The following is a 13,318-nucleotide window of genomic DNA, read 5'->3' on the forward strand; positions in this document are numbered from 1 at the left end:
TTGTGGGGACCCTACCAACGGTACGTCTCCCGATTCGTGGTCACCATTCGAGGACTTTACTACCCCAATGACCATCTGTCCGTCGAGGTCGTATGTGGGCAGCGCAGGACCGATCGTCATGGCGATCTTTGGGAGAGACCTTTGTACAGTGGACGTCTTCCGGCTGGAACGATGATGATGATAATCAACCTATCTATATCGAGCCTCCAATACAATCATCAACTGCCTTAACATTAAAATAAAACGACAATTTACGTTTAGATATATTTAATTGATAACGTGTTAATGAAGTGGAATATTGTCTGTATACTAAAATTTTACAATGATTTATTTAAATCATTATGAAATTTCATTATACCAATAATAGACATTAGGAAGAAAGTTTCAGTATAACCATCTGTATGTAGGTAAGAAAACTAATAGCTCTAAGGCTTACAGTTCATTTCTTAATTTGTATCCACATCTCCATTGCAATATTTAATAAAAAAATGCCGTAGTGCATAATTATTGAATTATATATGATATCTGCTTTATTTCGATTTGGAAGCACTTAATATTGCAAAAATATTGCAAGTAGGAGATATGAATAATCAAATCTGTAATTTTCCTATTTTTACTAATACAAATAATATCATTTTAACAAATATATCTTCCACCCTGTTTGAAGGTTTCCGTACCCGAATTATTACAATAATAATTGCAATCTTCAATAATTATTAAGACTGCCCCGAATATGTTCAACTATTTCTCTCACCATTGCATAATCCGTAATAACTACACAAGTACTGTAATGTGACAGTGTATTCCTTTTGACTTTTTAATAACAAGTAATAAAACCCACGGTGGCTATTTTTTATATTTGCATGGCTAGTATGCACATTAGAAAAAAACTCTCGTCTCACAGAGAGTTGTAATGTTTGAAAAATCTTATTTGATGGTACGGAAACCTTCGAGTGCGAGTTTGACTCACACTTGGCCAAATTTTAGATAGTCAAAAAATTTAACAAGTTAAAACAAATTGAAATAAGAAAATTTGCCTCCCTCCTTCCAATTAGTTGAAGCAATAATATTTAATTAAAAGGCATAATTATTTATAACAACGAAATATATTGTATTATTTTTTATTTGCATTTGAAGTAAAATGTACCAAATTAAGTATGCACCTAAAATTAATTACAACACGAGATTGATGTATTGTTTTTAATAATTCTATGTAAATAATATATTATGAAAGTCAGCCGAGTATCCACAATTTTTTTCAAAATCGTTATTTATATAAGCTTGGTATGTGATAATTTTACATAAGTAGGATTAAAAATTTATCGATTTCCTTAAAGTACCGACATACTTGCTTTTGGCATTTGGAATGGTTCAACGCAAGGCCAAAGTGTAACAATTAGATTTTATACAGTGAGTCAACTCCGCGTAAAGAGACAGAGTAAAGAAAGAGAGGCAACCCCGCCCACCCGCGACGTCCTAGGTCGTACCGGCTCGGTGTATTGCGTACCAGTACTTATAGCCTAAACACATGATCTGATTTGGTACCATATTCTATCGTATGTCGCATTGTCCATCGCACAAAATTATTATCATTGACGCAGACGTCAATAGTAATAATGTACTTACTAAGTACGACGCCAGGCCAATAGGTGCGAGGCGCTCACCGGACTGGCCGCACCAACTCGACCATGTGTTTAGGCTGTAAGGGATGTCACGTTAACGAAATCAGTTGTATGTTTTTCTCTACATGTGCCTGCAAACGTATTGAAATTATTTTTATTAAAACAGTTATCCTTTGGTTTATATGTGAATACCACAGTCTACTTGTTTCAGAATGCTCTGTGTTAAGCATGTTTGTATTTATTTTATATATTTTTGTAACTTTTTAATGTCAAAATAAATTAACGCTAAACAAATACCATTTAAATAGGGTTGTAGGAATTATTCAAACAGCTCAATCAAGATGTATTAATATCCTATTTTAAGTAAAAGCAAATGTTTAGTTTCGACAATAAAAAAAACACTCTCTCTAAATACCTATTCGTATTAAATAATAATAATTCAAAATTATATTTGTTATAAAATAATGTTCTTTGAACAGTAATAAATAGAAATATATATTAGTGTACTAACTAATTATTTTTAACAAAGCAACAACTATGATTCAACGAATTATATAAAATCCATCCTTTAACATAAATTTAACATAATTAGTAATATAAATACTTATTTAAAAAGATAAATTATTCTTATTAGTATAACAATTCTTATGCAACAAGTATTTGTACTAAAACTAAAGTAACATAATAGTGGACAATAATACCTAAAATCATTACCAATATTCTCGTGCGTAAAATTTTAAAATAGTTTAAAAATTATCTCATATAATTAAATACTACATCTTTAAAACGCTTTTAACTCCTTCAAGGGGAAATAAACTACGTTAAATCCAATAAAGCAAATATTTTTTTTTATTAAATAAAATTATAACAGTCGGTGTTGACAAAGTATATTTTTCTACTCTTACAATTTATACTTTATACATAATAATGTTTAAAATTTATATTAATTTATTCACTATTGACTATATTATATAGTTACGATAAGAATTTAAGCTGAAATATACCGATGAATATTATGATTCATTCGGATATTGAAATACTACTCATATTTTGTGCATACACAGCAGTCATTTTTTATCCATATGTTAATGTCATTTTATCCTAGTAATAAAGTCCACATTGAAATGTGCAAATATCAATATGGTGTCAATTATAACTTAAACAACTACGTTATATTTTAGTAGGTTCTTATGAACTATTTACTACATATTTTAGAATATCTTTTCAAAGACGAATCATCTAGGAAACGCCATTTAATATATACCTACTAATAATTGCGATCTTAATTTAACGCTAGGTAAAGTTAAGGATATCGAAGGATAGAAAAGTATATTTTCTTTTAAGAACTTGGCTTATTCGCGAACTCTTTCATACCAAAGTAAATGGTAATAAAAGTACAAATTCATCCAAAGTCCATTTACGTAAACGTCAACATTTTTTCAATCTGTTTTACACATCGGTTTTTGCCTTGCTTCGGCTTTTGTAATTTTTTTCTTTGCTTCGATAGGTCTCTGGTAGAACACCACATGATGAAAAATATACAGTATTCATTAAGCTCTTAAAGTGGATAGTAATATGCACTTCATTAAGAATACCAGATTATAGAATCTTGGTACAAATAGGTACATAATCTGAATAAATTAAAAAATCGCTCCATAGGAAGATCCATCACGTAGGTTAAATAAATTATTAAGAGTTGATAAAAGTTTAAGAAGGATATTTTACTTTGGATAATACAATAATTATATATTATATGCTTTTTAAATGTATTTATTACTCATTTTGTAAAATTACATAATAAAGTTAATGTAATATAGTTTTACTTGTGAGCCTCGATACAAAGAGAGTTAGGCCACGTCCACATCAGAGAATAATGACGAACGAAAACCAGACAAATTATTGCCCTTTATTATTATAATAACTAGCTCAATTTTTAATTTAAATTTAAAAAATACTAATGTCAAGATAATATCGCGATTCCTCGTATTTAACGAAAATATACTTTTCGTTTGATTAGCGGCTTACCTATTCTGAAAGTGAACTCAATTATTTGAAAATGTAACTCAGATATTTAAAAGGGACCAGAAAGCAAAAGTTATGTAGAGACAAGTTATTAGTGAAATATTCTAAAGTTTGAGATCAATAAAAAAGAGTTCGTATACTTAAAAATTCGTAGACGGAAACAGACTAACAATTTTATAGAAGAGTGAGAGAAAAACGTGCGTTTATGTGGGATGTAAGTATTAGCCATATTGTGAACACACAAAAGTTGTTCTTCACGATACTATGTAATAATTAATCTAAGTTATACATTTCCTAATTTTTCCCTACTGGTAATTTATTATAAACGGTCTATTCGAGAAGCGTAAGTTATCTATGGTTATATTTTAATAAATTCAAAAGTTTCATCAAAAATGACTAGTAATTACACAATTAATACAAACTAATCAAGATTTACTTATATTCTGACTAGATAGGATAGTCAACATACTACACTTAAAATATTAAATTTACTTATTTATACACATCCATATCAATTCTTTTATGAAACTTACAATTTCGATCTTTTAATATCAATTTTTCCAACTCAGATAATATTAATTACAGTGTTCTTATAACAATGTTTAATCTTTAACCTTTTAGAGTGAGATGTTACCGTTGAATCATGAATGCATGAATTCAATTTATTTTCCATTATTGGTAATATTTTACATTTACTTTTTCGACTTACTCGTTCATGGCATTCACTATTTGACTTTTGAGTATTTTTGTTGCATTACTTTACATGAAATTAATTACTTGTAGTTGAAATGATTTGTAAGACGATGATTATGTAAATGTTGATTTAAAGAGTGGCAAGAAGCCAATTCTTCTCATTAGCTCAACTCAATTAACGAAATGGCGGTAAATTCATTAAGGAAAAAAAATTACATTCATAAGTGTAATTTCCGTGACCTACGTGAATAATGTGATTTTGATTTAATTATTAATGTCCTATTGAGGCTAAGATACTCCATGACTCGGATTAAAATTTTGAATTTGAGACTGTCCAAGAGTAATGTGTCTAGAGGCAACTCTGTTATATCATTTCTACATACAACTTTATATAAGCATTTGTAATTAAACATTTACAGCCAGTTTGACAAATAAAAGTGAACACAGAAGAATATTTATATGGGAATTAATACAAATGATATTGTAAAGGTGCGTACAAATTACATTGAAAAATAGCTCGAATGTGCCGCGGGTGAACCGCTCGCTGTCGGTTTTTGAAATCGCATCCGGACCGTTTGTAGTTTTAGTGAATTGGTTCGCGTGGCGAATACGTAAAAATGAACAATTGACAATTTAATTGACTCTTTTGGTACTCGAAAAAGGTATTGAAAGGCTAGTATAGGAGTCTTCATGTGCCAGAAATCTAAAAGTTATTACTAATTTGGCTTACAATATTGGACTGATCTAGCTGCCGCTGGCTGTTCAAGCTGGATCGCCTGCCGCGCAAGGCAGTGGCTTTAATTCAATTTATACTAACATATTGGTTAGCGCGGCAAATGAACTTCAACTAGGGTCGCGCCGCTGCCGCACGTAAGTTGAACGCACCCTAACAGTATCAAAAATTTTCAGATATATAATGTGATTTACTTCTGGTACGTCTAGACAGAACCTAATAGATAGCTCATGTTGAAGGGTGCTTTTATTTGAGACAATGATAAAGTGTTTTGCGGAAGAACATCATACAAATACTATAATTATTATACAATCACCATCACAGAGGACGAAGTTGCAGGATTTCGTCAGTATAAACGATTTTTCACATTTCAAATAGTATTTCATTATCAAATAATACTTAAAAATGCAATATTAATATTGAAAATATATTGATATTATTGTTATCTGAGGTTGGAAAAATTGAGGTTAAGCCAATTTACGGTCCATACATTCCTTAACGTGACGTTATATCATGAGGACATGATAAAGTTCCCATTCTGATCCACTTTTGCATTTTTTTATGTCAACCGTAAGACGTAGTGTCTCAAAATTTATCGCAATCAAACTCTGAAGTGCCCCTCAGTCTTTTTTATTTAAAAATAGTTTTTCATAAACTTATTAAGTCTTTTCAAAAAATAAAGTTTTAATGCCCATTTTATATCCCGTATGTATGTTTGTACCAAGAGTTAAATTATAGACGACCATAAAAAAAATCACAATATATTGAAACAGAATTTAAGGTATACGAGCTTGTTTACACAAACATACCAAACCAATACAAAGTAAATAAAAAAAATACTTGTGCGATTTATTATTTAAATCTAAACGCTTTCATGTTAAAGAAAGAAATGACTCCTTTTCCAACAAATAAATATATATTTTGTCACTAAACACTACCTAGAATATTCAAATGTGTTTTATTGAATAAATATTTTCTTTTTTAAAACATAACCCTTAATAAATTAATGCATTGCATCTTGCATTTAATACACTATTATTACTAAACAGTTTATTGATTGTAACTATTATATTAACTCTAACTCTAGACGATTTGTAAACGCCAATATATAATTAATATCTCATAGAGACGCACGATTGATAAGTATTGAACGATTTTCTAGCACTGACTAAGATATCGTACGACGCGCACTAACAACTATGTTAGTAGTGTACTACAATATTTACTTACTAAATTATTGATTTTTCGGTGTATATATGGGGCAGTGATGTTTACTATATTAATATTTATAAGTCGTAGCTGAAGAATGGAGCTCTGCGTTTCAGATAACGGAGGACAACAGACGCTGTTAACAGGGATTAATATTTATTCATTCATGGCATCTATATAAATCAGAAAACTAGAACCAAGAATGAATTCCCTGTAAGAACAACGAATCTAATGCTCAATCGCACCTAACTACATAAAACATTATATAGTGTTAGCGATAAACATAAAACTATTTCTATTGAAGCATTGCGCCTTACTACTGTGCAATATCTATTCTAACTGAACACAACTAAGAAAATGACTTAGGAGCAATGCATTTTAGCATTAAAGGTAGCAATAATTGTAATTATTTCCATGAATAAAGCGATTACTAAATCTTAGTCTAAATTTCTTCTAATCCACGATATCCACGAATATATGTTTGTGTTGATTTAAAACGTGATTATTACATACATATAAATTATGAGTAAGAAGTCATAGCGTGCCTATTGAAAATAAAAACAATGGCTTTATAAGTGCGAACACTCAAAAGCAAAATTTGTTATTATTTTAAAATAAAACCTCTTGGTATTTTGGAACAAGACATAGAAGAACAATGTTAAGGAAAATGTATTTGAATAACGTCGTCTACTTCCTGCTAGAGAAAAAATGTTGAAGTATCATTGATATTGGTGTTAAGATAAACCGTATTGTTAAGAGTGAAGTGAATAAGCTCATAGAGCTCTTCAAATCCTTTTTGAATTTTAAATTTACAAGCGATATTTATAAAATTTACTTGAGCTTCAACGTTATTATTAATCATTCTAGAATTATTTACAAAAAACCTAACGTTTTGCTGAGTTCACTTCTTAATAACGTTTAATAATTGCAATAATTTGTAGACTATTCTGGAATGTAGAAAAGCATATGGAATAACGAAGCTAGTAAGCGATTTAATTGATTATTCTATTATCATGCTTTCATTTTTCTTTCATGCATGCCAAGTTATAAAATAATTAAACAAGACATTTTTTTAATTAGAATTATCATCTATTGATGTAATGATATTAATTGAAATGATAAAAAATTGATCAACATGCATTGAAAGAAAAAGCCTAAAATATTGCAACGTTCTTTGAAAATAATTCGCAAAACGGTACAAAGCTATGATATTTAGTAAGTTATATTACGTTATATGAAATACAGTAATAACTAAAAAATAATGACAACTACAATAACTAAAAATAATCTACATTTATATTACAAAAAAAGAGAAAAGACCATAATAAACTAAATCTTCATACAATAAGGAAAACAATTGTTTCGAAACATTCTATGCAGGAAAAAGTTGAGCATTAGAATAACACAATTTTGATAATAGTGATTTAAATCCACTTATTTTACTTTGCAATCACATTTTTAAACCTTTAAATGTATTAAAATTTTATATTGTTAATAGATATTAATACTTCCCAAAACTAGTTACATTCCCTTTCACAGATTTTTGTTACTTTACTTAGATTTGAGCATCTGATAATTTATCAGAAACTTTACCACAATAATTTAACTGCCTTTATGTCACGTTCAAACATTTAACATGTTAAGCACACGGTTTAAAATTAAATGCATTATATTTTTTTTAATAACGGCACTAAGTTAAAATTTGTAAATTTCAAAGATTACATATACATTTTTAGTGGTTGAGACTTCCCAGTAAGTTGTCTTAGGACACTTGTATTGGGAATATCTCGCAACTTCCTTAGCGGATATTAGAGATATTGACCAAGTAAAATATGCGGATTTAATGTAAACCCTCTATTTATCTTCTTCCAGAAGCACCAAATCATCAGCCACGACGTCAGAAACATGAAGGTAAATGATCCAGTACATGAGGTTGAAGCAGACGAAGCAGACAGGAAATACGATCCGAGAATACTTGTCGATATCCGATGGAGTCATGCCCAGCAACTTGCTGATATCCTGAAACAAAAAGTGTCGTCTATGACATTTAAAACGACTTATAAAGGAAAAATTTGCATAAAGTCGCAAAATGCCACATAAAATTGAACACGAATAAGTGTTAAATGAATAAAACAACACGACAGAAATCACTGGAATAAAGGCATGTTCATTCGCTCAATAAATCCAATTAACGCTCGCAAAATGCACGGCAGGTGATTAATTGTTACAGTTATTAAATTTCACACGAGAATAAATTACCTTTCCTGGTTGGAGAAGTTGTGGGGGCGGCACTGGAGGCTCCTCCTCAGCGTTTCGACCACCATTCAACGTATTTTCCAGAATAGCACCTTTGGAGTGAGCCTTAGGGTCATGAACCTTAAATCGAACTTCCTGAAATATAAATAAGTTTCCGTAAATAATATTTCAATATAACATTTCAATGCACAATGTGTTAACAGTGAAAATACAAATACTCTGCATCAAGGAATAAAAGCAACGGAGTAGGCTTTGAATATTATTTTATAACTTTACATTGGGACCGGCTCATGCAAAGTCACAAAGGCGCAGGGGTACGTTGAAGTGTATGGTTATTTCAAGTTCAGGTTCATAATTTAATTTTAAGTTTAAGTTGAAGAGCAAATATGGAAATTCTAATGAAAATTAGTAATTTTATTGTAAAGAATATGGTCGGAAAATTAAAAAGACACCTTAAAATAAGTGGTTTTAATTTAAAATAACCGACCCCTCGTAGCACAATAGTTTTTTTGCATTTTTGAGATACACACCGCGAGTGCAAATTATCTTATTTTTAATTTAAATACAATAAAACATTTTTAATTTGAATTATTCAGGTGATGAGAAAACATAATCAACATATCGATTGGTTATTCGTGAATTGGTTAATAATTATGTGCCTTGGGATATAACATAAATAAAATTAGTAGAAATTATAATATTATGTATACATGTTTTCCGTTTTTCTTAAAATTGTTTATGAAGTCACATATTATTTTATTGTTCTTATTGCTTGTTACCTAATCTCTATAGTTACCAATGAATCTATTTAATTTATTGCAAAGAGAGATTTGAAATTTTGAAAGTAATGTTCTAAATCCAATTGATTAAATTACATAAAATTTCCAGTGTATTGTAATATATTGCACATATTATTATTATTCCTATTCGTGTAAAAGCCATTTTGATTAAAATAATAAATGAATTTGTTTGTTACGCTTTAACGCTTAGCCAGTGAACCGAATCATGGAAAAATTATAAAAACCTCACACATAAACACACACACACACACACACACACACATTTTATCAAGTTAAACAAAATTCTTACCGACTGACGAAAAATTGGTTTATAATATAATATGCTGACAGATTTACTCAGGCACCCGATATATTTGGGCAATTCAAAGGAACATTTCTTAATTATGAACTGGTCGCCATCAAGTATTTAAAATACATCAAACAAACAGGTTAAATATATAATATATTTGTTCATTTTCGCTATTCAATTTAAAAGGTAGTATTTTCAAGTATTTTTTTATATTATACTCGATAAATGTGTCCTACATCAACAAATACATTTTAGTTAATTATATACTGATATCTATTTTTTCACTAATTATATTTATATTATTATTATTAAAAATTTATTTAAATAAGCGTTAAATCAATAATAACGTGATGGAGTTATAGGGGTACTTATTTAATTTAATTTGTTCATTACAGATCAGCTGATTTTTACCTTAAAAATTTAAATATTTAATGAATGATAAAATAAAAACTATTAGACAATTACCATTTGAATGAATTTTTTTGTATTCTTTTGTTACTCATTTTATTTATATTTAAATATGTTTCAAATAAAGTAACATATTTAATAGCTACTATTTATTAAGATCAGTTTTATTAGAATTCTGAAATGTGTTTTTAGTCAAACGACTTAGGTCCTGCGGGCCTACCATAAACTCTTATTCGATTATTGCCAACCTAAAATGAACTGCTTTGCTATGTACCACGACGTAATTTGAGCTATCTAATTTAGGTTGACGTCAAATCAAGTGATAAAATCGCAATAATGTCAATTGAATGTCAAAAATGATATCAATTGAATCGCAAACTGATTTAGTTCGTTCATTCATTCGTACCATGAGGTAATATTTCCATCTAAACTGGACAGCTTATAACCAAAAGAGCGATTCGAAAAAAGTTGGTACTTCCTTATGGTAAAGTGAATCGTGTTGTTAATAACTTTGAAAAATTACCGGTGTTTTTTTTACATTTGAGTCGGTTCGATTCCCAGATTAGGCAAGATATTTTTGGAAAATCTTTGAATGCAGAATTACTAACTTTTAAAAATAACATAAAATCTTCTTTCAGTAAAATACTCTATCTACGATATTTAAGGTACTTTCCCTTCATGTCCCATAACTTTGGGACATCCTGTATATGTACATATGAATAATATACTTACCGATGGTCTTCCAAGTTGACATCTACCAAGAGTGTTCATTTTAGTAAGCGTGTGTGTATCAACGGGTGGGCATTCAGGTGGAAGCTTTTTCTCTGACGCAATTTTTTGAATTGTCATAAATCTTTGTTTACGCATCTGAATCCTTTTGGCCATGTAACCCACCGTTGCGTATTCTGAAAGAAATAATGTATGTATACTGTAACCATTATCTTCCAAAAGAGTCTCTATACTTATAACATATAAGTATTTTGCATTATAAGTTTTTTTAATAATAATCGCAAATGCAGTGCCTAAAATACGTAGGAATAATTAATGTTAATAGAAATCAATTTGCAGAGCTTGGTATACATACCCAACAGACTGGCGAATACCATCACAAAACAGGTTCCCAGGTATACATCAATAGATTTCACATATGAAATCTTAGGCAACGCAGCGTTTGTTGATGACATTAAGGTGGTCATCGTCAATACAGTAGTGACACCTAAAGCAACACGCGCAGGTGTCGCGTTACGATTTAACCAAAACGACACCCATGATATTATAACAATCAGGCCAGAAGGAATGTAGATCTGAATCAAATAATACCCCATCGAACGTACAAATTGTATTTCACAGGCGAGTCTGGAATAATTTCCTGTAAAATATTAACAATGTTATTATTCAGTTCGTCAAGTGTTAAAAATAACAGTTACATTATTTTATAAATGTTAACGTTTTCAATTAACTTGGTACTGATTGACAACACCTCCATTATAGTTAATTTGCATTACAAAAGTGTTTCAAGTGCAATTATACAAAAGCAGGACGTGAACAGAATCGTGGTTATTTAACGTGTTTTAAGTGTAATTATATTGTTGTCTCATAGTGAACACGAATGTAAACATTTTCATTACATTTGAAAGTTTTCAATATTATCTTCATTAAATACCTGTTGTTAAAGAGATTTCCATAGCTCGTTGACGATGACCAAGCACCTTGAACTGCGGTAGGGACACTTCGCTGGATACACCCACTGAATTGGGTCCCTCATTCCATTTGTAACGGATGTCTCGCATTGTGTAGCCGACTGTGCGTAGCGGATAAATAAATAAAATGTCCCAGGCCCATTGCAATGGGTTTTTCAACACGAATGACTATTCGGTGGGGGCGAGAGTAGTCTCAGCTTCACGCGTTGCCGTGCGATTAGTGTTATGTATGTATAGCATGTGTGCTTGTGCCGCGGTATAGTACTTCTGCACACGGGCTGAGGGAGACGGGGTGAGTGCCGTAGCATAAATGGAAAATGCAAGGATAGCGGAAGAAGATAACAAATTACCTGTAGTCAATGTGACGACCGTTGCTCGTTGCCGATGTCCAAGCACCCGAAACTGTGGTAATTGAACTTCATTACTCATGCCGACGCTGGCCAGACCGTCCTTCCAATGATACCGTATGTCTCTCATTGTGTACCCGACTCCGGAGACATGCCAAACACACAAAACGCTATCACTTACGCTGAGAAGCATCGCGTATCCCACACGTTGCCGGCGACGATGGGACTTGCAGACGATTACTACGATTGAGCTGAATCGAGTTGTGTTTATGAACTCGAATCGGCTTGGTATGGATGATAGAAAAATATAAAACTATATAATATGTATTACTCTATGAGTTTAGATGATATACTACTTTTACAGGTGTACTTGGTAAAAGCTTACAATAAATACAGCATGCAAGTGCAGAGATGCAAACTTTCGACAGGAACATAATATGTTATGTGTTAATAAAAGTGCATGTGAAGTGATAATAGGAGTGCCAAGAGTGCAGAGAAATATTAGATTCACGATTATAGAGATTATGATAATGACTGCGACACGGCTTTCGGTGGTTCCGCAGAATTCGCTGGCAGTCGTACCCCGCCTCCATCGGCCCGCTCAGCGAAGTAGGCGTCGATGTCTCAAAACCAGTTATTCAGCTTGTGAGTACATAGGCTTACTATTAACGGGTCTGCCTTCTGCGGGTGCTGTATGCGAGAAGGAGACACCTCCAACATATTATTATGACAACACGGGGCAAAACACAGCGCGTGTCGACACTTAGTGGTACGGTCGTGCTCTCATGGTATCCCTTAATAGCATCTGTGATACATAAACGTGATCACAACACAACATTTAAAAATTGCACAGTGGTAGTTAAATGACTTCTGTGGTGAGAACACATTTTTTTTAGTAAATATATCATTTATTTTTCTATCATCTTAAATTGATTTTTAATATACACAAGCTAAATGTTTTGTAGTAAGAAATAAAAATCATTTAAATTGTTAAGTCATCAGAATATAGCAGCTTATATGAAAATATTATCAATACAATTTGATTATAACTATTTTGTATAAAATAATAACTAATAAAACTGTAATAGAATAGCAACTTGTTGTTAAATAAGCAAAAATTTATCTCATCCAAACTTTTGAAGATACTTACAACTCTCGATTTCAATATGGCAAAGCTGACGATCCATAGGAAAGTATTGCAAGTTCATTGGACAGGATGCTGTTATAGTTAATCTACAA

General features: G+C 31.1%; 1 protein-coding gene across 2 annotated transcripts in view; it reads right to left on the bottom strand.

The window, feature by feature from the left end:
* Window positions 1-7,548: 7,548 nt before the first annotated feature.
* The window catches only part of LOC126978690 (gamma-aminobutyric acid receptor subunit beta), an 80,126-nt gene continuing 74,356 nt past the window's right edge, over window positions 7,549-13,318 (bottom strand). For both annotated transcript variants that reach the window (XM_050827697.1, XM_050827696.1), the window contains exons 5-10: window positions 13,230-13,312; window positions 11,696-11,833; window positions 11,117-11,401; window positions 10,765-10,937; window positions 8,539-8,670; window positions 7,549-8,298 (exon numbers count right to left, since the gene is read on the bottom strand). In XM_050827697.1, the coding sequence (XP_050683654.1) occupies window positions 8,134-8,298; window positions 8,539-8,670; window positions 10,765-10,937; window positions 11,117-11,401; window positions 11,696-11,833; window positions 13,230-13,312 (976 nt within the window). In that variant the 3' untranslated portion in view covers window positions 7,549-8,133. The remainder of the gene's footprint in view (window positions 8,299-8,538; window positions 8,671-10,764; window positions 10,938-11,116; window positions 11,402-11,695; window positions 11,834-13,229; window positions 13,313-13,318) is intronic.

The sequence above is a fragment of the Leptidea sinapis genome, chromosome Z (assembly GCF_905404315.1).
Source record: "Leptidea sinapis chromosome Z, ilLepSina1.1, whole genome shotgun sequence".
In the NCBI taxonomy this organism is placed as follows: domain Eukaryota; kingdom Metazoa; phylum Arthropoda; class Insecta; order Lepidoptera; family Pieridae; genus Leptidea; species Leptidea sinapis.